Raw genomic sequence first — 26,995 nt, forward strand, 5'->3', positions numbered from 1 at the left:
GAACATCCTTTGAGGAAGACAAGAGTAGTGAAAGGCATGTCATTCCAAGCAAGAGTTCAGTTTCCCTAGCTATCCAGCGGAGAGCCCTGGGATGTCTCCCATACCTAAAATGGATAGTGCCTCCCATGCCCATATCGAACACTAGAACAGCCAAAGAGGACATGTCTGACTCCCGATCCACAGTGGCCAGTAAAGCTACACCGCAGGGATTTGAGGATACTAGTAAGTGGTCTGAGAAACCAGCAAGCGCCACTGACTAAGCCTCATGCTTCAACTGTTTTTCTTCTTAGATATGTTAGGAGGCCAGGAGGACCAAAGTATCCATTCTGTAGGCAAGAAGCAGATACGTTGGAAGGAGACAAGGAGGACCAAAGTATCCATTCTGTAGGCAAGAAGCAGATATGTTGGAAGGAGACCAGGAGGACCAAAGTATCCATTCCGTACACAAGAAGCAAGCCTGACTCAGTAAACTATACTGAAAGGAGTTAGTCGGAAGGTAGGTTGTCACTTAAGCACACAAGCAGTGCATCATCCTTCAAAACCATCCCAATTCTCTGACAAAATACGGTACACAAGTAGCACACAATAAATCACTGTAAAAGACTGTGTTACCTTCCCCAAAGTGAACTGCCCAATAAAAAATGCATCAGGTAAGTTGCCACAAAGCCAATATAAGCATTCAGACAACACACGGTTTCTGCCCTTATAATACTTTCCCCACTGTCAACAAACAGCCAAAGCTTAATGTATTTGAGGAATGAGACAGACCTAACAGCAATGACAGTTTTCAGAGACTTGCATGACAGAAGCACACGTCCATGTACATCATCCAAATAAAACCTACAAATAAGCGGTACAAACAACACTGCATTATCACCTCCCACCTGCCATCAACAGTTCTTCTCCTACATACTAGATACACCTACATGGTTTCTTTCCAACTGCCATCAGGTAAGTGAGAGTTCTCCTTGCTCTCCAATCAACACATTGAAATGTCCAACTTCAGTCCATCCATCAACAGATTTCCAAGTAAGCCATCACTAAACACAGCATTTTGTAAATGGTGACGTTTCAGATTCCCTTGTTTACATTTGTTTTCTATGTTTTACTTAATAAATGTTCTGTACTATGGCACAAGTTACAGTGAGTGCAGCAAACACTAAATTAGTCTGTTATTATCTGGCAATCTCAAAGACAATGATCAACCTTGCAGTCACCCAAACAATCTTTCTACGGGGGTGGGGACTTCACCATGGATGGGCCTAATGGAAAGTAAAAAGATATGATGAAATCACCAGAACTAACTACCCAACCAACAAAGAAAATGTTATGCTCTTTTTATACAACCTGAAAACATTTTGAAACTGAAGTAGCTGCTCTAAAACCTTCAGATTCATAAAAAACAGAATCATCAAGATGGAATACAAACAATCCACCTGTGATTCTAAGCATAGAGTCACTGACTTTAATGTACTGGTAAAGTGAAACATCTGCCAATCTACTGACAGCTTTTTTTCTAAGGTCCCAAAATTATTCCCACGTATTTTGCCTCATAAGATTGCCAATGTGGATGTCATGGGGTGTCTCCATTTTCCTGTAAGAAAGACAATGCAACATCCACGGTGTGCACTTCACTTGTTTAAGAAACTCTGAACTAATTTAGTGATCTGAAGGAGAAGATGGGGAGTAAATATCCAATTCTGTGAAATCATGTGCCTACAGACAAGCTTTGGGCACATGTCTGCAAGTTTATTCCTTATCTGACCACTGTTACATCAGTTTTACATAATTCAGATCCACAGCTGGGACAGTACCAGGAGTGCAGTGGCCATGTGGTATATAGCCTGGCTGGGACCGTACCAGGAGTGAAGTGGCCATGTGGTTTATAGCCTGGCTGGGACAGTACCAGGAGTGCAGTGGCCATGTGGTTTATAGCCTGGCTGGGACCGTACCAGGAGTAAAGTGGCCATGTGTTTTATAGCCTGGCTGGGACAGTACCAGGAGTGCAGTGGCCATGTGTTTTACAGCCTGGCTGGAACAGTACCAGGAGTGCAGTGGCCATGTGTTTTATAGCCTGGCTAGAAATGGTCCAGGCAGATGCTGGGTTAATGAATAAATCTGAGCGCAAAAGCAATTACTAGTACTTTCCTGGCATACAGTCTATTTAGATATCTTTGATTATCTCTCAGAAATGCACCTGTTTTCCCTTACAACACAGTGCCTAGATGTCAGAAATGACTTATTGCTGGAGATTCTAATGCCTGACTCAAAGGTTAATAACATGGGCTTGACACGGAACACACACAGACTATGGGATTATTTGGTTTTGCTGGAGGTTTTCCTCTGCCACTCATATTACAGGTCATACCTTGGAGTTTCTTTTGTTTAACACTGTCATTTCTGACCTGAATAAGAAGGTTTCTTCTCCTGACCACATGTGAGATTATTTCCACATAAGGCTGCCTCTGACAAGGGCTTCCGATAACTGACTGGGAATTTAAGAAGAAAAAAGCAGTGACCTTACTCCCATTCTGAATCATCTCCACATGTAGATGATCTTAATGCTTTAGCAGTGTAAGTAAAGTAGCTTCCCCTGGTTTGGGTCAAAATACCTCTGCTTATGAGCAATCACTCCTTACTACATTCTGCATAACATTTAATAGTTGGCTTCACCAGTTACAAAAGGTGTGTTGCAGGCTGAATGTATTTGAAGGAGACCAGGACTACAAGAGGAGAAACTCAGTTTGGATGGTTTACTGCAACAGGACTGCTAAAGTGCTCGCAGACACCGAGTACTGAGGACTGCTGCCACTAAAAGAGTACTGCATAGCACTGCCATTTTCAGAGTGCACATAAGCCATAAAGCATTTAGAGCATGTGACCAGTGTACTCAAGACGACTGAAGTCTTATTTCTACTGAGATGCCATAGTGTACAGAATAAAAGTTAACTGTCGTCATCATCAACAGTTCAACCCCCTCCTTAAGCCCTTTTCATACATGGGGTCAAGGGGTCAGTTGCTGCATCAACTGTTGCTACCTCCCATGATTCAGTGCCACTGTCTACCTTCTTCATGTCACAGGTCTCTCACACAGTCCATCCACCTCTTTGCTAAACACCATTGTTTTGCTTTCCTTCATATGTGCTAAACCACTGTAATCTGTTCTTTTTGGACTTCTCTGCAACTGGAGCTGCTTGGGCTTCTGCTTGGATATCTCCATTTCTTCATCTGTCTCACAGTGTGCATCCTGTTACCAGTCTCAGGCACTCCATCTCCCATCACCTGTAGCTTTCTCAACTGCTCGGCCTTTACTGCCCACATTTCTGTACCATACAGCAGTGTTGGTAGCACCAATATTTTTTTTTTACATCTTACTTTTCAGTTTCTTTGGCATTCTTCTGTCATACACTATCCCTGAGCCCTGACATCTATACCAGAAGGCTGCAGCCCCTCTGATTGTAGCTGTGACAACCTGATTTAGACTTCCCTCCTGTCCAATCACCCCTCCCAAATACCTGAGCCTGCTAACCTGTGTCACTATTTCCACTTTTGTCTCCATTTTCTGCTTCTTCTAATATGCCCCATTTGCTGTCACTACGACTGTCTTATCTGTAACTGGTTTCATTCCACGGGCCTTTAATTTTGCATTCTTCTGTTCTATCATTTGCTAAAGTTCTTGTACACAGTCTGCCGGTAATGCCACATCATTTGCATATGGTGGCTTTATTAATCTGTCCCCCTTAGACCTGTTTGCTATTTTCTTGACAGAAGAGATAACTGAATTAGATGAGGTGATTAAACAGGATGTAAACTTTTTGAGGTATAAATATGATTACAAGCGGGTTTACACGAGTACTGATCAACACATAGCCAAAATCACTGACACAAAAATCAAGAAACTCCACAGGGACATCAAAGCTTATAAGGATGGAGTGGCATACCCTAAACCCCCTAAATCCCAAGGCAATTTTAAAGGGATTTTTACCCGAGCCCTGGCGGGCCCGAGTGAAACTCATGATCTTAGTCCCAATTTATATAACCAAGATCAAGATGAAGCTTTTGAAGTACCCCTTGGATGTCCAGATCAAGAAAGCCAGGTCAGAAGTGACCGTTTAGCCCTGCAAGCTAAGACATCTAACCCCCCACATGAATCCGAGAGTTTAAATTTTCGGAACCCAGCCTCGCCACCACAGCAGTCACCGAACCGGAAGAACAGGAACAGATACAGGACCACGAGGAAGTATGAAATAATATCCAACACGGGGAAGGATTTTAAAATTTTTAATTATTCTAACTTCGTATTCCCACAACCATTGGTTGATTTTTTTAGCCAAGGGTTTATCCTTTATACCAACTCGGAGGGAATGTGTGGCTAAAACTATGTTAGATTTAAAGCTCTTTGTGAGAAAGCTCAATTTACATCTCTTATTGGGGGACCATCATATTCCCAAACAAGCCCTTCCATATACCCAGTACTTATAATCCCCCTTTACATCCCTCTTTGAATATTTTTGAACAGATGTGTGATTTGGATATTTGATTTTTATTAAATTCCAGAAGGGTTGTTAACCATAACATTACCAAGGAGGAGAAGTTTTTGCTGGATTCATTATGTAACTCTATGGTCAGAGTTATGCAGCCAGATAAAGGGGGTGGCTTGGTGGCTATGGATGTCGTTGATTACACCAACAGGATGTCAACAATTTTGGCCTCGGATACATATCGAGAGGTATCTAGAAACGAGCTAAATACCAATATAGCTCGAGCTGGTTCCGATTTTGAAGATCTGTTTATTTGTGGGGCTATTGATTTGGATGTGTTTAATTTCATTTCTACACCTAATCCAAAAATACCAGTTCTTTTCAGTAATCCAAAGATTCATAAGGACATCCAAGAACCCCCTATGCGTCAGTTGGTCAGTGCAACAGGGAGCATGACGTATGCTGCGGCCAAGGTTGTGGATACAATCTTGAAGTATGTTTCCAGTGAAGTCCATATTTCGAAGGATTCATGGTCATTTTTGGCCAGAGTTGGCAAAACACCATTCAGTACAGACTGCCACTTCCTAACCATCGATGTGATAAGATTTATACTCATCTATCCCTCATGATGTGGCGGTGGAATGGATCCAAGCGATCATGAGTCTTAAACAAGCACCAACCAAAGAAATCTTAATGGTTAGGGATCTCTTGGACATTATTCTAACATGTGATTTCTTTTCGTTCAATAATCGATGGTTCCACCAACTGATAGGGGTACCTATGGGATCACCCTGTGGGGCCAATCTGGTGATGGCTTTTTGGGAAAAGGAATTTGTATTTCCCAACGTTATAATACAAGAGAAAGCTTTATTGTACACCAGATTTTTGGATGATATTTTTATCATCCTAAAGGGGGATAAGGAAGTGGCTGATGCTCTAGTCAAAAGTTTCAACACCTCCACTGAATTTCTGAAATTTACTTCAAACTTTTCGGAGGCTAGGATTACATACTTAGATGTGGAGTTGTTTAAGGACATATCCCAGGGTTGTTATCTAGCTAAGATACATCGTAAGACCACATTTTCCAACTCTTATCTGCACTTTGCCAGTAATCACCCAATTCATCAAAAGAAATTGATAATTAAAGGCCAGTTGGTTAGGGCGGCTAGAATGGTGTCGAGGGATAGTGACTTTCAAGAGGAATGCCGATTTATCCGACATCTTTTCACTAATAGGGGTTATCCTGATAACCTGATTATGGACATTTGTGAAGAGGTTTGCATCAAGAGGGAAAACGGCATATACCTACCTATTTTAAGCCAGTCTGCCACTGAGCCTATTTTGCCACTACAAAACATCCATTCTAACAGTGTTCACTCCTGCAGTTTTATTACTACTTATAATGTAGATGCGGGAGAAATAGCTTCTATCATTAGGAAGAATTGGGGTTTCCTTGTTTTGGATAGCCAAGGCCTTAGCCAGTTAGGGGCTTATCCTAGAGTGATCTACAGGAGAGGCCCAAATATAAAGAACATGTTGGAAATGAAACCCAAAAATGTCATGGTTAGATCTGGTATGTTTAAATGTAGTATGTGCAAATACTGCCGGTATGTTCAAGCAGGTACCCACTTTATGGTCAGAGAGACCAAATATAACATTAAGGGGAGATTTAATTGCTCAAGTGCACGTGTGGTTTACCTGGCCAAATGCTCCTCGTGTCCCGTATTTTATGTAGGCAAAACGGGAGGTTACAAGAGCGCCTATGAGCATTTATATGCTATCAAAAAAGGGAAAATGGACAATGCATTGGCGAAGCACATCAAGGAGAACCCTGACCATGAATTTAATTTCACGGCCATAGACCAGATGGTTTTGGACAAGAGGAGGGGTCCTGAATCATTGATACTGGAGCTGAAGGAATTGATTTGGTGGTTAGAGCTTGAAGCCTATCATTTTCCGGGCTTAAATAGCATGTAGTCTATCACTAGCGTATTAAAATTGAGAAGCCTGGAAAGGTAAAAGATTATGGCATCTACATCATGTAGAATTCCGTTTAGTTATTTATATATACGTATATATTCGGTTCATTTATCATTTGAGTTAAATATAGGATAGAAGGATTGAATTTATTATTTTAATTTAATAGCTATTTAAGAAGTTTGTTTTAGTGCGTATTTAGATATTTTATGGAATAATAAGTCAGCAGTTTTACTTGTATGCTGTTTTTAGTATGTTGTAATTAGTAATGGCAGTTTTGGTTTCAGTGCGTTTTAACAGTTACTTTATGTGATAAAAAATATATTAGATAAGATATTTCAGTTGTATATTTGTTCATTGCTTAATTTAAAATTCATTTGTACTCCAAATTACTATAATATCATGAGCTGTGGGGATGGTACTACAATATCATGAGCGGTACTATAATATTATGAGCTGTGGGGATGGTACTACAATATCACGAGCTGTGGGGTGTGGGGATGGTACTGTAATATCACGAGCTGTGGGGATGGTACTGTAATATCACGAGCTGTGGGGATGGTACTGTAATATCACGAGCTGTGGGGATGGTACTGTAATATCGTGAGCTGTGGGGATGGTACTATAATATCACGAGCTGTGGGGACGGTACTATAATATCGTGAGCTGTGGGGACGGTACTATAATATCGTGAGCTGTGGGGATGGTACTGTAATATCGTGAGCTGTGGGGATGGTACTGTAGTATCGTGAGCTGTGGGGATGGTACTGTAATATCGTGAGCTGTGGGGATGGTACTGTAATATCGTGAGCTGTGGGGATGGTACTGTAATATCGTGAGCTGCGGGGATGGTACTATAATATCATGAGCTGTGGGGATGGTACTATAATATCATGAGCTGTGGGGATGGTACTATAATATCATGAGCTACCACAGACCTTTCTCAAAGCGTCAGCAGTCACATGATCCAGAGACTGAAATTCATAGTCCTGCAAGCAAACTCAAGTGTATTGGTAGATTTCTAGCAATGTCCAAGCAGAAGGGGCACAAGTTTAAGGTCTGGGATTATCTGATGGATGGTCCATACACAAAACTTTCTTAGCACAGCAGTGGCAAACAAGACTGGCTTAACTGCTAGAATAAGTCAGAGTAGACAAATTTTGTGAACCTTAGTCTACTTAGTTGTGAACTGGCAAAGATTCAGCTAGAACTGAATGCTGCTCCACATGCTATGACCACTCCCAGGAAGGTGCTTGTTTCTTCTTTAGGCTGCGTAGGAACTGAGTTTAAACACTTGGAAAGCCTTGACATAACAGAAAGTGTGACCAAGTCAAACATCTGGTGTGCTCCTATACTCCCAATGACAAAGATAGTGTTGGATATGAATGTGTGTTAAAATTTAAGGAAGATCAATAATATAGTTGTGTGTGAAAGGTTTATTTCACCTACATTGGAAGGCATAGCAACAAAACTACTAAATGCTGAAGTGCTTCCACACCACATGCTTCTAGTGAGTTCTAGCAATTACCACTAGATAAAGAAAGCCAAAAGATGGCAACCTTTTTTACACCAATGTGAAGTGTCAGTTTCAAAAAGGCTACTATTCAGTATGCACTCAGTACCTGAAATATTTCATCATAAAATGACACATTTACTCAAAAGACTTTGCAACGGTGGTGGTATTATGGCTGTCACTTTGGTATTCGGTCCATACACGATAACAAGATTCAAGATGAGAGGCAGTACTCCAAACTGGGAAACAGCTAAACACAGCAGTTCTGTTTTGCAAAGACAAAGCTTCAGTACTTTGGTCACAATGCAAGTACTAGTGGAATCAGACCAGATGGAAGCAAGGCCAGAGCAATACCAGAGTTGCACAGCCCATCTTGTGCGACTGAGTTAATGTTAAGGGTTTGTGGCTAACCAAAACATGGGCTAAAACTAAATGCCAAGAAATGCATTATTGTAGCATTCTGTTAGCATAAATCTGCTTGTAATCATCACATTGAAAATACAACCCTGAAAACTGATCCTGTAGTGAAAGATCTGGGAACCACCAACAAAAACTGTCCTTTGATCACGCAGTTATCCACAACTGTAAGGAAGCCCTTTTCCTCGCACAGTCTACATCGAAAGGTACAGTACCCAGGTCCAGGAAGGTAACTGTTCCAATGTGCTCATCACAAATTAGGCCAACCATGGTTTATAATGCCCCTTTTGATATGTGCTCTTTCAAGCACTTGTCACACTTGGAATGACCACAAAGTTTCTTCACTAAGAAAATCAGGGGCCTAAACCATAAAAACTATACAGACCACCTCAAAGCCTTGTCCCTCTTCTCTATATCATACGGACTGAGACAACCTCTACCTCATGTATACAGCCTCTAAAGACTGTGCCTTGTCAGACCTATTACATAATAAGTCCAATGGCAGGATAAATAACCACTCAACTAACCTCAATCTCTTCTACATCATAAATAAAATATATTGGCGGGATAGGTATGTAGTCAGAGAATTCCACTTCTGTGAAGCAGACTTCATCTCTACATAAAGCAAAGTACTACTCTTATCCTAGTGAAATGCAATTTGAATGGATAGACAGCCAACTGCAAATTCAACCCTGGTTTAGCATTCCTATTTTGTGAACATGGCCAATATCTAAATGTCCAAGCAAACCCTTGTTCTGCATGTTTCTGGGTTATTTTGTACACAAAAGGCCTAAAACTACTATGGGAACAGAAGGCTAGGCTTCCTAAGATCTATAGAAGATCAATACCAAAGTACCTATGAACCTATAAGGTAGTAGATATACCTTCCAATTCTGTGCCTCACATTTCTAAACGATCATTTGGGAATGGGCAATAGTCTCAAATGAAACAAAGCTACTTGAAAGATTTCAATGCACACCTACAATAAAATCTGATAATATTCCCTAAAAAAGTGCAGTTGTGCAAGAAAACTCACCATAACAATAAATGTTTGAATGATCACTACTGCAGTAGCCTTAGTTATCTGGGTTATACCTTGCCAATGATATCACAGTCTGCCAGCTTCCAAAGCTTCAAGTCACCTTTCATGCACCCAAACCAGTCAGCCAGCTCGAGCTGAGCTGACTAAAGACAGGACTGGGCACCAAGCCCTTCATGACAATATTGACGGAGGGTAAGCCCTGAAACTACAAAGTTAGGAACACCCTGGAATAAACAGAAAAAAAATTGAGGATGAGGTAGTGTGTGGCTACTGCAGCAGTGATCATTTGAACCTACTGTTATGGAAAGGTTACTTACACAACTGTATTATGTTCATCAAATTGATCATTGCATGAGTAGCATTAGCTACATGGGTAGATCACCATAGACTACTACATTTGGGAGGTGCAAATGCCCTTGGAGAACAGGTCCAGATCAGAATTTGCTAGGATCAGAGAAGGAATCAAATTTGTAATGCCTTATAAATATATCTATAGAGAATCAATTTGCCACTTCTAGAATCCAGCCATTTGGATCCTGCCCGAGCAGTTTTAGTTGTGGGGTGTATAACAAAGTAATATCCTGAGACACCCATTTGGAAACAATCTGCTTTGACACAGTTGTCCCTTCTCGCCTTCATAAGAAATGAACAAGTGATGCAAAAACCTGAAAGATTTGTCTGTCAAGATAGTAACAGTTGTCCAAGGTATGGAGTATCATCTCCCTCATTTTTAGGTTCAGGAAAGAAAATGGGGAGCTGGATAGTTTGGTTTAAAGTAAGCATGGACACCCCACTTTAGGCATAAAAAGGATTAGTTCTCAAAGAAATACTGTCTCTATGGAAAATGAGATAGGACTGACCACCATAAGAGCTTGCAACTCTTGATACAGATCAATCAGTAAAGCTGTTTTCCAGGTTAAGAACCTCAAGTTAGCCAGGTTAGCTGGTTCAAATGGAGCAAGTGTTAGCTTCTAAAATAAAATTAAGATCCCAAGGAGGGGCCACCTGTTTTCTTGGAGAACTCATGCAAAACCCCTTTCAAAGATATTTTGACATTAGAATGGACTGAAAGAGGATGATCCATGAGCAGGCATGCTAAAATGGCCAATAAATTAACCTTGATTTAGGAGTAAGAAAGGCCATAAGATAGTAAATATTGTAAAACCAGAGAACAATTATGCCTGAAATGGTGCTAGTTATTTTGTTGGCACCAACTAGAAAACATTTTCTATTTGTTAATATATCATGGCCTAGTAGCTGCCTTTCCTGCCAACATTAGTACCTGCTGCATATCGTATCTGCAGTAAATAGGTACCTAAAAGGAATTAAGAGCCTAACATACAGGCAGGCAGTCAGGTGATGGGGTGCATCAAACACCCATGATCTTTTGCGATTAGATCCATTCTATCTATGAGGAAGCTTGCAGTAAATGCTCCAGGTCATTTCCCCCAAAAAATAAATAAAAAAAAGTCACCTGGGCCAGGAGGGAGCCACCACAATGATCTTGAAGGATACCTTCGGAATCTTCATAAGTATATTGATTGTGAAATTGTAAGTGAATATTATTATAAAGGGTGGAAAAGCATACAGAAACATTCCTGTCCAAGGAAAGAAAAAAGGCATCTGTCTTCCAGGTCTGCTTGCAATGCTAGCTGATTATTCAGAAAGGAAGCAAATAAGTCTACACAAACTCCCCACAGATGACTCGGTCTTGGAAGACCACCAATCTAGTTTCCATTCATGAGACTCTGTGCTTCTCCTGCTCGGCTAGTCTGTCACACAACTTTGATCTTATGAAATGCAGGATGCCTGCAGAGTGAGATTGTGTTGTGAAGCCATATCTCAAGCTAACATAGTTAGTCTTCAAAGGGAGTACAGCCTGGATCCCCCTTGTCGGTTGATGTACCACATGACTCTGGTAGTGTACATAACTTGAAGAGGTCCTGGTGAAAAAGATGATCCAAACAGTTGAGTGTCTTGACCAGGGCAAGCCAATTTCTTTTAAGTTTATGTGCTTGAATCTGTTCTTGGTGTCTCACACACCTTGCACTTTTAACCCTCCTGAAACTGTTCCCTAAGCAAAGACCAAGCCTGTTGTGACTGCCCTGAAACAGGGAGGGAGAAGGGGAGACTTTTTTTTTGAGAAATTTGCTGTCTCACCATGTTATTTATCTTCTGACAAACCCCAAGACTTGAATTTGAGAAGAAACAATGTTGGTACTAGAGAGCCTTTGTATCTTTCTCATGTGGAGTCTTGCCAGGGGTATGATGAGAATCACAGGTGCCACTGAGACTCCAAATCCTGAGATATTCCCTCTCAATGACTGAAGTCTGACTGAAAAACCTTAGAACTAGATCTCGTCGTGGAGCTATTTTTTTTTTTTCTTGTGGAAGAGAGGCTCTTAGAATGGAGGTGTCTAGTCGACACCCTAGGAATACAATCCTGTTCGAAAGAGAAGATTTTTTAATGTTCTCTTGGAATCCCAGCTTGTGTAAGAGATCTTTCACCCAAGTGAGAGATGCCAATGTTTCTGCAAAGATATGAAAGTCATCTAAATATGGAAAAATGTGGATACCCTGTAGCCTGAAATGAGCTATAACTGGAGGTTGACACTGTGAAAACTCTTAGTGCAAGTTGATAGTCCAAAGGGTAAAACAGAGAGCACACAAAACCTTAAGAAATGCCTGAAGTCTGGATGAATTGGATATGATAAAGCATATTTTAAATCTAATAAATAAATCACCAGAACAGCAACTGCGCTCAGAGGACCCAGAAGTTTATTAAACACTTTTTCTTCAATAAAATTACATGGCTTCATTCAGATGATGGCCCCTAACAAAACAGTCATTCTGACTTGTTTGATTGTCTTTGGTTTGGGGGGTACAGAATTCTTTTTGGAACCCCCTACTATTTTTTCTTAAATTTTGTTCAGAATGTTTACTTCATTTTTTGCCAAACTGGATTAGGGGTCAGGAAATCCCCTACAAAATTTGGAAAATGAGGGCTGAAAAATTTTAGATTCCCTGTATCAAACTTACCCTTTCATCACATTGTTTAATAATCTCTGCAGCAGAAAAACTAAATCTCTGCCCAAAGGAAAATTTACAATCTCAATTTTCACATCTGGGAGGTTTTGAGAATGCAGCCAGGCAAACCTCCTCAAAACAGTACCAGTGCCCATGGCCCTGGAAATATCAACTGAGTCATGCACATACTGTAAACAATGAGTTGTGACTTGTACAATGGTATAAACTAAATTTAAAATTTAAGCAATCTAAATAAATGAGACCTGCTACAACAAAATCGCCAAGTTCACCACTGGGGCCTCCTACCGTAGTCACCACTGTCTCTCACTTACTGAACTTGGCTGGCTAGAACTCCCTCACCTCCTTCAATGGTACCAACTCTCACTTGCCCACAAACTAGTAAACCATCCTCTAAAAGTCCCATCCCTGCAAAATCTACTCCAGCCCTATTACACCACCAGACCACTACGATCCAGCAACAAAAATCAATTACAGGTAACCAGAGCCAAGAACTCTGCACTCTTCTCCAGCTCAATAGCCAAGTTATGAACCCCCCCCCCCACACATATACACACACACACACACCTCTGTACCATTATGCACTCACTTCAAAGCTGTACTTAAATTTCGCCTAAAAAATGCTGGTTATGCCCTTGTAACACTCCTCACTAGCATCTCCCACTCCATCCACCCTCAAACTCTCTTCCACCCCACTAACTACCTTTGATTACAGCCAACTATGATGTTTGAAAGCTTATTATTTATAATACTGCTGTAATTTTTTATTGTAATAATGTGAACAACTGTACCTTTACTCAATGAAAACACAGAATCAGTTCTGTTACGACAATCATTTACTCTGCATACGAAGTAGACATCTAGTTTAACAATGAAAGATATATACAAATAAAGCCGTACTTCCGCTTACAGCATCAGATCTGAAAGATAGGAAAATCAAAGTCTCTCTTACAAAAGAAAAAGTCCCTATCTTTATAGTGTCTTTTCTGCCTGCATCAGCAGTTTTGGAAATTTGCCAGAATAATACGTCTTTCCTCTCAAGCTGGTCGGCTGACAGTTTGTTTTCCATATCTTAAACATTCTGTTCCTGAAGAATAACTCCTTTTGTCCTTGGCCTATCTTGTGTATCATATTGAAGAGACACAGTTGCATACAAGAGTTAGTCTTGTCCTGCTTGTTAATAATAAATTTCACAAGCTGCACAGTTTATAAAACATTTTACTTCTGATTCTCATTAACAATGAATGCCAAGCTATATGTTTTTGCCAAGAGTTCAAACTAACTGCATTCTACACACTGAAATCCAGAATATTTTACATTTTCAGAAAAAATCCACTGAAATCCATTTTTAACCTGTTCGTTACTCTCACACTGTATGTACTATGTTATTCATTCATCAGAAACTATGACTGTATTAACATTACTTTTATACATACAACTACATCTACTTCTTGTAATGATATACCTAAATTCATCTTTACTGTGCAGCTTTTCTCCCCGGGCCTCCGCTGAAAAAGAACCTGCGTCCAGTTGGAATTTCCCGGTCAATAAATAAATAAATAAAGCAGACTTTTCCTTATAAGAAGGAACTGCAGACAAAACATTCCTCATACTTTCACAATTTAGCCAGAACAAACCTTAACATATGACCCTGACAATTCAAAATTCTGAAAATCAAAGTTACCAAAGCATACACTTTCCACAAACTGATCAATAATCTTCCCATCACTATCAGAAAGAGCAGGACTGGAATTGAGTAAAAGTTTAGTAGCAGAAGGATTAACTAAAGCTATAGCTGCTGGGTAAGGTTTGGGATGAACGTACAAAAACTTTAAACATCCGAGGAACTTTACACATTCTACCTTTTTACAGACAGGAGGCTATAAGGAAAACTACAGACAGTGACACAGACATTCTCCAAAACAGACAGCACTGGAAAACAGGTGAAAATTACGAAAGATCCTTCTGTAACAATTTATTTATTTTATTTATTTATTTTGCATTTATTGACTGAGCTAGTCCGAATGGATATATGTCCATTTTCAGCGGAGGCCCGGGGAGAAAAGCTCCACAGAGAACACAAGACAAGTAAGTTACAATATACATAAAGGAAAAGGAGAAAAGTAAAAATTTACATATTATTATGCATTACTTAATTAGATACATTTGGCAACAGTAACATTAAACACAGCTCAGAAGACAGTATTGTTTCTATTATCAGTCGAGTGTCCGGTCCTTTATAGGATTCAGAAGGACCGTGAAGAAACTGATTAATGTGAATGTGAAACCAACTAAAATAGGACAGAGGGCAGCTTAATTTACAATTTGTTTAAGTCAAAAATCTCTGGGTTGTCAAAGTAGAGTAGAATATGTTGTGCAACTTGGGCAACTAGTCTGGATTTGCACAAGGGCATAGCCAATGTGTCTTAAAATATTGTTTAAGTTTTTTTTGAATTGACCAAGAGAGGTAATAAGTCTTAGGTTATTAGGGAGTGAGTTCCAAAGCTTTCCTATAGAATTGGCAAAGAGAGCCTCACCTCCCATATTGTTAGATTTGGTGGTATGGACCAGGTGTCTGTTAGAGGAGCGAAGGCAGCTAAGATTGGAGTAGGGAATCATTTCTTTATTCAGTGAAGGGGTTTTGTCAGGTTGTTTAATGATTTTAAACGCTTCAGTGAGTTGGTTCAATTTGAGAAGATTGGGTAGTTCTAACCAGTCGAGTTTCCTTAAATTAAGGCAGTGATGTGTTCTGTAAGGTACTCCTGTTACAAATCTGGCTATGTGATTATAGGAAACAGAGAGTTTATTAATATCACACTTGTTGAGGTGAGAAAGTACAGGAGAGGCGTACAACAGGGTGGAGAGGAGGTGCGTGCGAGCAATGGCTAGTTTGGCAGTAGGGGTTAGAAAGTTCTTTATTCTGTACAAAGATCCAAGTTTCTTATTTACAGTCTTAATGGTTTGACTGATATGCAAATCAAATCTAAGTTTGTTGTCAATTATAACACCTAATAGTTTTGTATTGGTATCAGGCACAATGATAGTACCATTATTAGATTGAACGGTGAAGGTACTATTATTCGATTGTAAATCCAGATGCATGGGAGGAGGGGCTGAAGTGGGAAAAAATAGTAGTAACTTAGTTTTTTTTGGGTTTAGGATGAGTTTCCGCTCTGAGAGCCATTTTTCTACTGTAGTAAAGCAGAGTTGGGTGGCTACTTGTAAGTCGGGGAGAGAGACATCAGAGCAAATAAGGGTAGAGTCATCTGCGTATTGGATGCAGGTGGCTTTGGGGATAACTGAGTGAAGTTGGTTTATGAATACTGAAAAGAGAAGGGGTCCAAGTATGGAGCCTTGGGGAACACCTATGGTATTTGGTAGCAGGTGAGAGAGCTTATTTTGCCATTGGACTGCTTGTTGCCTTCCAGAGAGATAAGCGTGGAACCAGCTGAGAGCTGGATTATTGAGGTGTAGGGTTTCCAGCGTGTGGAGAAGTAGCTGGTGATTAACCATATCAAAGGCTTTAGACAAGTCTAGAAAGAGGGCGGAAGATATTTTTTTGTTATTACGGTTTTGATTGACTGTGTCAGTAAAAGAGAGAGGAGGGCGGTGGTCGTACTATAGTGGGGTCTACAACCATGTTGAGACTTGGTCAATAGATTGTTTAGGGTAAGGTAGTGAAGAAGTTGTTTATGAACACATCTTTCCATGATTTTGGCTGTTGGAGACAATATTGCTATTGGTCTGTAGTTCGATAGTTCAGTAGAAGAGCTACCCTTGTGGAGTGGTATGACATAGGAAATTTTCCAGATAGAGGGGATTGTGGCCTCAGTAATGGTTCAATTAATCAGAATAGAGATAGGATAGGCTATTACATCTGCTGCTATTTGCAGGTATTCTGCTGGGAGTCGATCTGCAGAAAGGGTAGTTGGTTTAAGTTTCTTCAGTAAGGTTCTAATGTAGGATGTGGTTATGGGTTGAAAATTAAAGAAGGGGAATGATTCTTCTACAACATTTATAAGGGGAGAGGAAGGGGGAGGTAGTTGACTGGCTAGCGACTGAATAGTCTCAGTAAAGAAGGAGTTAAAAGTATTGGCTACTACTTCTGGGTTTTTACCAATAAGTGTCTCAGGGGTAGGAGTTGACGATTTCCCTGAATGGAAGAGATTATTTAAACCTGCCCAGAACTTCCTAGGGTTATTCTGGTGTTTATCTTGGAGGTGACAGAAGTAGTTCTTTTTGTCCAGGGTAATGGCTTTTTTCGTATCATTTCTAAGCTGCTGGAATTTAATGCGATCTAGAGGTACCTTGGTAGCGCGCCATTTATCCCAGGCCTTGTCTCTAAGTTTAACTTTGGATTTGGTTTCTGTGGTTAACCAGGGTGCTATCCGTACCTTAGTTCTGACTACTCGGTTGGGTGCATGAAAGTCGAGAATATTAAGGAATGTGTCAGTAAAGAATGTCACACTCTCATCGAGGGGAAGAGTTTTTAGCTTAGACCAGTTACAGGATTTGAGTTCTGTTATAAATTGTGTTGGAGCAAATTTCTTTTTGTTTCTAACAAGTCTATGTATGGGAAGGTTTGTGCTAGTAATTTTATGTTTTATTATGAATGTGACTAGGTGGTCACTAAGATCATTAGGGAGGGTTCCAGTGGTGTATTTATTGGTGTTGTTATTTGTAAGTATCCAGTCAAATATACTCTCTTTTTGGTGTGCATTTCCTACTCTTGTAGTAGAGGCTATATTTTGGGTGAAACCGTATAGGTTTATGGGTGTAGGATTTGTCTGTGAGGAGCATTGGGTCCAGTCAATGTTGACATCTCCTAGTACAATGGTTTCTTGAGGGTAGTTAGTGGCTACCCAGCTTAGAGTGTGCTCCATAATTTCTAAGTTGTTCCCGGGCGGAATATAAATTACAAATAGACTGATACTTTTTTGGTTATTTAAACATATTTTTAGAGCAATTGACTCTGCATTAGCGACCTTAGGTGGTTGGATAGGATTCATTAGGATATTAAGTGTACTTCTGTACAAGACAGCTATACCGCCACCCCTTTTTTTTCGCGATCTACCCTAAATATGTTATACCCAGGTGGGAGGATCTCATTATCTTTGGTGGCTGGTTCGAGCCATGTTTCTGATAGGCACATAATATCAGGGAGGTGGGTGGCTAGCATGGCATGCAAATTATGAACTTTATTATTTATGCTTCTTAGATTTAGATGGAAGATGAGAAGGGAACTGGTTGACCTTTGGGATAAGATTGGAGTGACAGAGTCGAAGTTAGAGGATGGACCTGGATTCGGGTGTATATCGTCATCCTTAGTAATATTTTTCTTCAGGTAGTCTAAGAGTCTTAAGAATTTATATAGTATATTTTGTCCATGTCTTGAAGTTGATGCCTTTGGGTATAATTGAATGAGATATATGCTGTTTATACATGGCGTTTTTATGGGGTAGTAGAAAGGGGAAAGTTCTTTAGGGAGAAGATTAAGGGGAATGCAAGTTTAGCCCTTAGGGTAGTGAAAACCTATGTGTTTTTGGTTTTCATAGCTAGTTAATGAATAAGGGATAATTATAAATGATAGTATAAGAGGAATAATAAGATTCATTACTTTTGACATGTTAGAGAGGGAGGTTATTCTAAAAAGATGGATGGAACCAGAATTTAGATGACTAGAGTTGGTTAATTGATTGGGGTTATGGGAGGTAGTGGAGGTAATAGGGAGGTGAGTGTGATTGGCTCTGAGATATAGGGGGTGTGGTTTTTAGAACTAATAAATGTAAGGATAGTGGGGGCGTCCAACTCATAGTATTTTCTGAGGGAATGAAATATCTCAGTGATCTTCCACTGAAAACACTGAAACATTCTGGAAATAGTCTCAAAGAAAGAAAAACCCTCACAGGCAGAATCAGAAACTGAGCCTCTTCTGAGTCAGAAGCAAAAATCTTAAGAAAACCCTGTATCTGTTCCTTCATCTTCCAGCAGATTCAAAATTGTGAATGTCTTCAGTTAGAGATATCCTCTTTCACCAAAAAATACCTTACAAGACGAAAACAGACTGAATTAAACCCTGAGCCAGACCCAATAAACCACTCCTGTATAAGGACGGCGCAGTGGTGCAGCGGTAGCGTTGTTGCCTCACAGCAAGAGGTTCTTCGGTTCGATTCTCGGCTGGGGTGACGTCTGTGTGGAGTCTGCATATCCTCCCTGCATTCGTGTGGGTTTCCTCCAGGTGCTCCAGTTTCCTCCCACGTTACAAAGATATATGCGTCTGGAGCACTTCTCTCTGGGCTTCCGGTGAAAACTGGCTAGTTCCAAGTCGGACTTTCCCGGTTAACAAATGTAAAATAAAATAAAAATAAAATAAGGAAATTTGAGGAAAATTAGATACATGTTAAGCTTTCCATTTCTTTTTGACAGAAAAAAATGGGGTCAACAATGTTATTAATGGCAGAATTAGATTCCCCAGAGATGGGCAGAACATTCTGACGAAGCAAGGAAACCTTCCCTGTTCCCTCTCCCAGAAAGGAGGACAGTGGCTCTCCATTGCCAAGTGAGGGGACCCCAAGAGCCGCAGAGGATATGGCTAACCTCTGGTCCTTAGTGTCTGTAGGTACTACACCAGATGGATCTGGGGTAAAAGGCAAGTGGTCTAAGAAACAAGATATGGCCCCAAAACAGTCACCCACCTGTGGGGAAGGCAAACTGGAAGCCTGCTGTGGTGGTAAAGGCAGTTTCCTTAGCTTTTTCTTTTTGTGCTAGAAAGAGACCAACCACAGGACCAGGACTTGTTCCATGGTCAAGCTGAAAATGGTGTCTCTTTACCAGGGAAAACAAGCAGCAAGACCCAGTAAAAATTTTAAGTCTTGAAAAAAGTCACCCCCCAACACAAAAAAAAAATACTAAAAAGCACATTAAAACACTGGCAGCAACTTAAGTAAGTAAAATAACAATTCTCTATGGAAAAAAAAAAAGATTTTAAACTGACAGGGAAAAAGTACATTCCTATTTAAAAGTGCAGTTAAGTCTCATAACAAACCATTAAAACACAAACTCCTCACTTAAAAACAAATTTCCTAACAGCAAAGAATAAAAATGTGTAAGGTTTTCCCCTTAACAGAACTTATCTGCCCAGCAAAGGAACAGCACAAACTTACCATCGATCCTCAAAAGATCTTTTTAACCGTAGGAAATTTCTGAAAGGCTTGGTGCCAAACCCTGTCTTTTTAGTCAGCTCAGCTCGAACAGACTGACTGGGTACTTGGAAGATGCCCTAAAAGCTTTGGCTGTTATATTCTTGACAGGACATAATATAGCTTAGGCTACTGCAGCAGGGAACAGTATGGATGAGCATCCAACGGTGATAATTTCACTCAAAAATAAGGATCAGTACAAGAAGAGACAGGAAATAAAAAGGCACACTAAAAGGAACAACAGGGTAAGTCTAGGTCAGGGTTTCTTGAATTCCAATTTTCAAAGTATTGTAAGTTCCTAAGCACATCCACTCACACACATCTGCACAGTACTGGAGCCCAGAACTTCTGTACAGCTGCTTTCACAGACAGATTTGAAACACTTGATACAAGAAGGCCACAGTTGCTTATCATAGACACCAGAAAAGAAAATTAGACTTTTTCTACTTATTCAGGATGCCTGCACTGTTTTGATGCTATTATTTCTGAAAATAAAACTGCACAAATATATAAAATTCAGGTATAAACCTAATTCCCTGTAAACGTTAATCTTCCCAGCAAGCATTGTCCTCTACTATTGCATGAATTTAACTACATCATGTACAAGACGTGCATAAAGAATGAAGGCAATAAACACAAAATAGTTACTTACCATTTGTACCAAACTGAGCCTCTCGTTTACACTCTGTTCTGTATATTTTCTGTACGCTGCATCCCTGGGAATATTCTGCAAAGCTGCCAGGATTTTTGTGTACAATATCTTCAGACGCTTAACAACAAAAAAAAAATGCAAGGATAAATAACAAAAACAATAATGTTTATCAGTCTTGCCTTTTATATTGTCTCGTGGCTCTCCAGTGTACATTTAAAGAACACAACACTCTACTACACTTCCTAAAAAGTACTACTGAGGTGCAATTTGCTTTAAAGTTTTATAGATAAAGGATGCATGAGTCTACTGTCCCAAAAGAATGCCCACTTTTTACTAAAGGCTTCAAACTGCAAATGTGACTGACCTTCAACATGTACACAAATGTACGTTTGTTTTATTCTTTTTTTTTTTTTTTTTAATTAAACACACTAATTAAGCAGCAACACGCAAAACATCCACACCTTCCCTTTTCAGCCTGTCTTTGCCACTGTTAACAGAAAAGAGATAGAAAACAAATACAAAAAGATATTTTCGCTCCACTGTGGAGCAGAATAGAGCCCCAACTGTGATCCAAATGACTTTAAGTTCAAATTAAAGCCCAGGTGCTGGAGGCTGGTTGGAAGGAAATGGCAAATAACAGCTCTCACATCCCAGGAAGGGAGGGCTGGCAACTCAAAATGCTGCAAAACAAAACAATAGCAAAAAAAAAAACAAGACATCCAGTTGCAGCAGCAGAAGGCTGGCTAAAAAACTTGGGGCATGTGTCTACCAAACTGCATTTTTGTTGTTGCTGCAGACTACACATGAGGAAAAATGCATGGAAATGCAAATGTTCAACCTGTAAAAAGGAAAGGTTATATGAATTAGATCCACCCACACATGCATACATAACACCTTCTACCATGACTCAACATTTAAGTGCTTGAATGGTGGCATGCAACTTCCAGGCCTGGGGAAAATGGGGTTTACTATCAAAAGTGGGTGGGTCTGGTGAAGCCAGACCCTCAGACTACTGGGATAAGAAGTGACACTGGACATGATGCAGTAGGACTGAAAATGATAAGGGGATGTGGGGGAAAATGAACCTCCTTCCTGGCTGCCTGATTAGGGTCTCTCCAATCAGTTGCCTCAAGAGCTCTAGACTGACAGAAGGCTGCACTGCCCACAGAAACAAGAGTGAAAATAGACGTCGTCGTCATCATCATCATCATCCCCCTTTCTCCCCCATTTTCTACATGGGATCATGTTAACGGTTCTCACCTCTCATGCGATTCAATGCCACACTTATACCTTCTTCGATACTCATGCCTGATTACTGTAAATCTTCTCTCACAATCCATCTACCTTTTTGCTGGATGCCCTTGTTTCCTCTTGCCATCTTCTTGTCTGCCCAAAATCTTCACCAGATTGTCTTCTACTTTAATCCATATGTCCCCAAACCACCGTAATGTTCTCTCTGATCTTTTCTGCAGTTGGAGCTACACTGCCTGCTACACTTATGTCCTCATTTCTTCGTCTGTCCCACAGTGTGTATCCTACCACCTGTCTCGGGCTCTTCATTTCTATCACCTCTAGCTTCCTCATGTGCTCTGCCTTTACTGCCTAGGTTTTTGTAACATACAGTAGTACTGGTCACACCAGTTTGTACATCTTTCTTTTCAGTGTCTTTGGCATTCTTCTGTCATACAGTACTCCTGGCACTCTGTGCCAGTTGGCTCTAGCCAGTCTCTAGTTTTGACCTCCTCATTCAGACTTCCCTTCTACTCAACCACCCCTCCCAGATACTTGAAGCTGTTAACCTGTCCCACTGTCTTTCCCTGTATCTCAGTTCTCAGCTTATTTCCAATTTATTGCTATTACCACTGTCTTATCTGTATAGTTTTTTCCCATGTTTCTTCAGTTTTGCTTTCCATTCCCCCTAGCCTTTGCTGAAGTTCTTGCTCAGAGTCTGCCCGAAATGCTACATCATCTGCATACAGCCGCCTTGTTGACCTGTGCCCTCCAACTTGTTAGCTAAGGTTATCCATCACTGGTATGAACAGCAGTGGACTCCCGAGATGAACCCTGATGCACATCCACTCCCACTGTGAGCCTCTCTGTGAGGCCAAACACTGTTTGTACTGGAGTCATTGGGTTTTTATACATGCCCTACACTGATTGTACCAATATTTCTGGGACTTCAAACCACCGGACTGCCCAAATCAGCTTTCTTCGGAACTTGTCATATGCCTTCTCCAAGTCTAGGAATGCCCAGTTGGACTCTTTCCTCATCTCTAACTTCTTCTCAACTGTCTGCCTCACTGCAAACATTGGGTCAGTTGTAGTGCACACTGATCTGAATCCAAACTACTTCTCTCCCATCTTGCTTTCTACTACTCTACGTATCCATTTATCAATAACCCCCTCCAGAGCTTTCATGCACTGCGATAAGAGTTTGCTATTGATGTACTGCCTACAGTTGTGAATGGCCTCACTGTTCTTGTACAGTGGCACGAGTATGCTTATTCTCCACATATCTGGGATACACCTTCGTTCCACACTGCTATGACCATCCTCTGCAGCCATTTTTCCCCCAGCTCACCCAGTATCTTTGTCATATCTGGTGGGATCTCATCTGAACTTGCTGCTTTCCCCGACTTAATTTTCCTTACTGCTGTGGCTCCTCTTTTTATCTCATCGTATGCTGTGCCTGGGGCACTACAACTTCTATGGGATTTATTCATTCAGAAACTGCTGGAAGTACTCATTCCATTTGCCCTTGATGTCTTGTGGACTGGTTAGTACATTGCTGCTGGCATCCCTTATGAAGGGTGTCTATCTTTTTTTTTTTTTTTTTTTTTTATCTTTCTGGCTTTGCCTTGCAACCAGGTGTAGTTTCTATGTGCCACCTACAGAAACATGTTCCAGAAGTTGGTAGAGTGCCTCTGATGCCCTGTTCTTTGCTAGTGCAACTCCTTTCTTAGCCTCTGTTTACCAACCAGTATTCATTCCTAGCCTGGTTCAGCTTTTCCATTCCACTTCTTCCTGCACTCCTCCATTCTTTTGGATGACGTCCTGGACTTCAGCATTCTACCACGAGCTTTACTTATGTAACTTTTCCATACCTGGTTCAGCCACATATCTGTTCTGTCATCCTCACACATGCTGTCTATACTACTGCGATGAAAGACCTTTACACCACACACCTCTTCATAGACATGAAACAGTCGAAATTCACTTCCATGAATCACAGAATTTTTACCAGGGCAATGTAACAATTGCCCCATACCACAAAGGAACACACACTGCACTAAATCAAACCCACCCAAGTGGGGGGTTTGACCCATACCCCCCAATGTGGTAGCCTCCCCAACTATATATACACCAACTCCGAGATCGCACTGCAGTGGGGAAAAAGGGCAAAGTTGTGGAGTTGGCTGACTACTTCCTTACACTAGGAAAGAAATTCCATAATTCATGGAAGTAAATTTTGACTGTTTCGTGTCTACGGAAAGGTGTTTGACATACAGGTCTTTTGTTGTAATATAGACCCATTTTGAGGCACTGCCATTCTTTAACTCCAACCATTTCCTCATCTTCTTGGGTTACTAGAGCCCTGAGTAATTCCTAGAACTGTACTTTCTCTCAGGTCAACTTCCAGGTCTTTAACCTGGTATCTGTTAATGTTAGAGCCTTCTCTGACCAGTGCTTGCAGCTGATTTTGGCAACCCGTTTCACTGGGGATGACCCTCCATCACAGATTTTACCCCAGTGCCCTTCCTTACTAGAAGGAGGTTTACCTGAGGTGCATGTTGGCCACTCTTGTATGGGATCTTATGATTATCGCTCTTTCTGAACCATGTGTTTGACTACTTTCAAGCCATTTGACAGACATTCTAGAATGGCCTCTCCTTTATACCTGTTGCCTAAACCAGGCAGCCCTCATATCCTGTTCTATCTGTCCTGACTTGTGCACTCAGGTCACCTGTTAACAGCAATTCCTGCTGTCAGAATGTACTGTTCTCTTCGCTATCACAACCCTACTGTGAGGCATAGGCTGAGATTATGAATACTGTCCTATCATTAGACTGGAGTCAAACTGCCATGAGCCTGTTACTAATTCTGATGACATTCCTAACTGCCATGGTGAAAATGTAAGAAGAAAGTGTGGCAAAGGTTGATTCCAACAGTTTAGTATTGGCATTTGCACATACACTGCTGCTAGACAGAATATTCAATTTTTAACTATATAAAATCAGTACTGCATGACAAGATCTATTTATTTTAATCCATTGGTACTGGTGTATATAAATATGACCATTAAATCCTTGGGTTTCATCAGCCATGAATTTATCAGGCAGCCCCACTGCACATTTCTATGTTGCAGGCAGATGACATTTACACCAGCAGAGAGCCGAAATGGCAGGCCATTTAAAAGCTAAAGTATTTAGCAAACGTAGCAGAAAACTTGTTCTTTGGATGGTTTGACTTCTTGGTGAAAGTATATTTTTGTTCAGAGTTCCACATGCACAAAGAATGCAAGCTGTAATTTTTGACAGGATAGTTTGCCTGCATGTGTCTTTTGTGCATTTCTGCTTTGACACAATTTTAGACTTTTCCAAGCAATCCCCTGGGCTGTACAGTGAGGCAACTGAGCAAGAGATCAAACTTCAGGGGCCTTCCTATTGCCTGAAATTTAAAAATGATCATTTTTTTTTCACAGATGCAGGGACTGTCCGAAAGTACAGTATTAAGTATTCATCACTGACAATACCAGAAGAGTCCTTTCCAAGCACACTGACAGTGGGCAAATGTTACTGAACTGATGCAAAACACAAGGAATCCACAAAGACTATAAACCAAGAATACAGTAAATCCTCCAGATTTTTTTTATTTGATTTGATAAAGGAGACAAATAGGTTAGTTATTTCAGGAAATTTGCAGGTTTTAAATATACATCTATGACTGTCAAAGAACTGGTCACTCAGTTTTTGAAAAAAAGCCTTTATTTTGGTTATAACCTATACATATTTTGATTATTAGCCTATAACATATTTTGACTACTGAATGATCCACCCAGGGGAATCTTGTATTAGAACTGGACAGGTTCTTGAAACACATGGTCTGCAAATAAACTCTCATCATACTGGTTTTGACTTTTCTATGCTTCTGGGACATATGGCACAAACAAAGATTTTCTGATAAATTCAATAAAATGAAGAAATTGCTTACATAATAAAACACCATTTAAAGGTTTAGAATGCACTATTAATTCACTATTGTGTTCTTGGCCTGTTTATTGCAAGTATGAAATAGAATTCTGCAATAAGTCTATCCCATAAGTTTAATAAAAGCAACATTTTTCAAATGACTGCACCAAGTCAGTTGCTCCTTTCATTTGTACCAAACACGCTATTGCCCTTTTCTGGCTATACCTCAAAATTTACAGACAAAAAAAAAAAAAAAAGAGAGAGAGAGAGACTAGGTTCAAAGGTGGTTAAAAGAAGGTTATCCTCTCAGAAGTTATCAAATGAATTGCAAGGTACACAGGTGATTAAAAGGCACACAGTAACAATTTACAATTCTCTGGTCCAAGCAGTAAATACAATGGTGGAATTTGGGTCTACTCTGTCTTTACAAAACTTAGCAGCTATGAACACAATTTTTTCAGATACAGGTACACAAAATCATCTAAACAGAGATACTCCAATGTTAGCAAGTTTTACAAAATAAACAAAAACATTTCTACAAACATGTTTTCCCAGCTGGCATGTGCCCCCATCTCCAAACTGCCTCCTTCACTTGAAAACACACACTCAGCTCACTCCAGTTTGCTCTCTCTCTCTGCGATAATGCACTCCTGTAGTCAGTAAAAATATATCTTGGGCAAATTAACTGCCCAGGGTTTCTGTAACACAGAAGTACTGGCCGCACCACTGTTTTGTTCAATTTGTCATCAACTTTGGCATTCTTCTGTCATACAATGTCCCTGACACTGTACCAACTGGCTGTTGCCCCGCTGATTCTAGCTCGGACGTCCTTATTCAGACTTTTCTTCTCCTCAAACACTGCACCCAGTTACTTGAGGCCATTTACCTGTTGCACTATTTTCCCTTCTATATCAATTCTCAGCTTCTTCAGATTTCCCCATTTGCTGCCATTACAACTGTCTTATCTGTACTCCGCTTCATCTCGTGCCCTCAGTTTTGCATTCCATTCCCCTACCCTTTACTGAAGTTCTTGCTCAGTCAGTCTGTAATGCCACATCATCTGCATACAGCAACTGTTTTATACCTGAAATGTCTGACCCGTTTGCTAGTGTAGTCCATCACTAGTATGAACAGCAGTTGGATCAGAGCTGAGCCCTGATGCACACTCCCCCACACACTGGGGGTGACCCAGAGTCACTGGGTACTTATACATGGCCTGCACTAATTCCAATGTTTCTGGGACTTTGAATCACCACACAATTGCCAAGAATTGGCAAAAAGTTGTCATATTTCTTCTTCATGTCTAGGAATACCCTTATGAGCGCTTTCCTCATCTCTAGCTTCTTAAATTCTCTCTCTCACTGCAAACGTCAAGTCAATTGTGTTGCATCCTGATCTGAATCCAAATTGCTCATCTCCCATCTTACTTTCTACTACTATTCTGTATTCATTTATCAATCACCCTCTCCAGAACTTTCAT

At 40.4% G+C, this 26,995-nt stretch overlaps 1 protein-coding gene across 3 annotated transcripts in view; it reads right to left on the reverse strand.

The window, feature by feature from the left end:
- Positions 1–26,995, reverse strand: part of NDUFA5 (NADH:ubiquinone oxidoreductase subunit A5) — a 245,421-nt gene that overhangs the window by 128,191 nt on the left and 90,235 nt on the right. For all 3 annotated transcript variants that reach the window (XM_044088766.1, XM_044088768.1, XM_044088767.1), the window contains exon 3: positions 20,327–20,443. In XM_044088766.1, the coding sequence (XP_043944701.1) occupies positions 20,327–20,443 (117 nt within the window). The remainder of the gene's footprint in view (positions 1–20,326; positions 20,444–26,995) is intronic.

The sequence above is a fragment of the Protopterus annectens genome, chromosome 11.part0 (genome assembly GCF_019279795.1).
Source record: "Protopterus annectens isolate FY-2018-M chromosome 11.part0, PAN1.0, whole genome shotgun sequence".
Taxonomy (NCBI): domain Eukaryota; kingdom Metazoa; phylum Chordata; order Ceratodontiformes; family Protopteridae; genus Protopterus; species Protopterus annectens.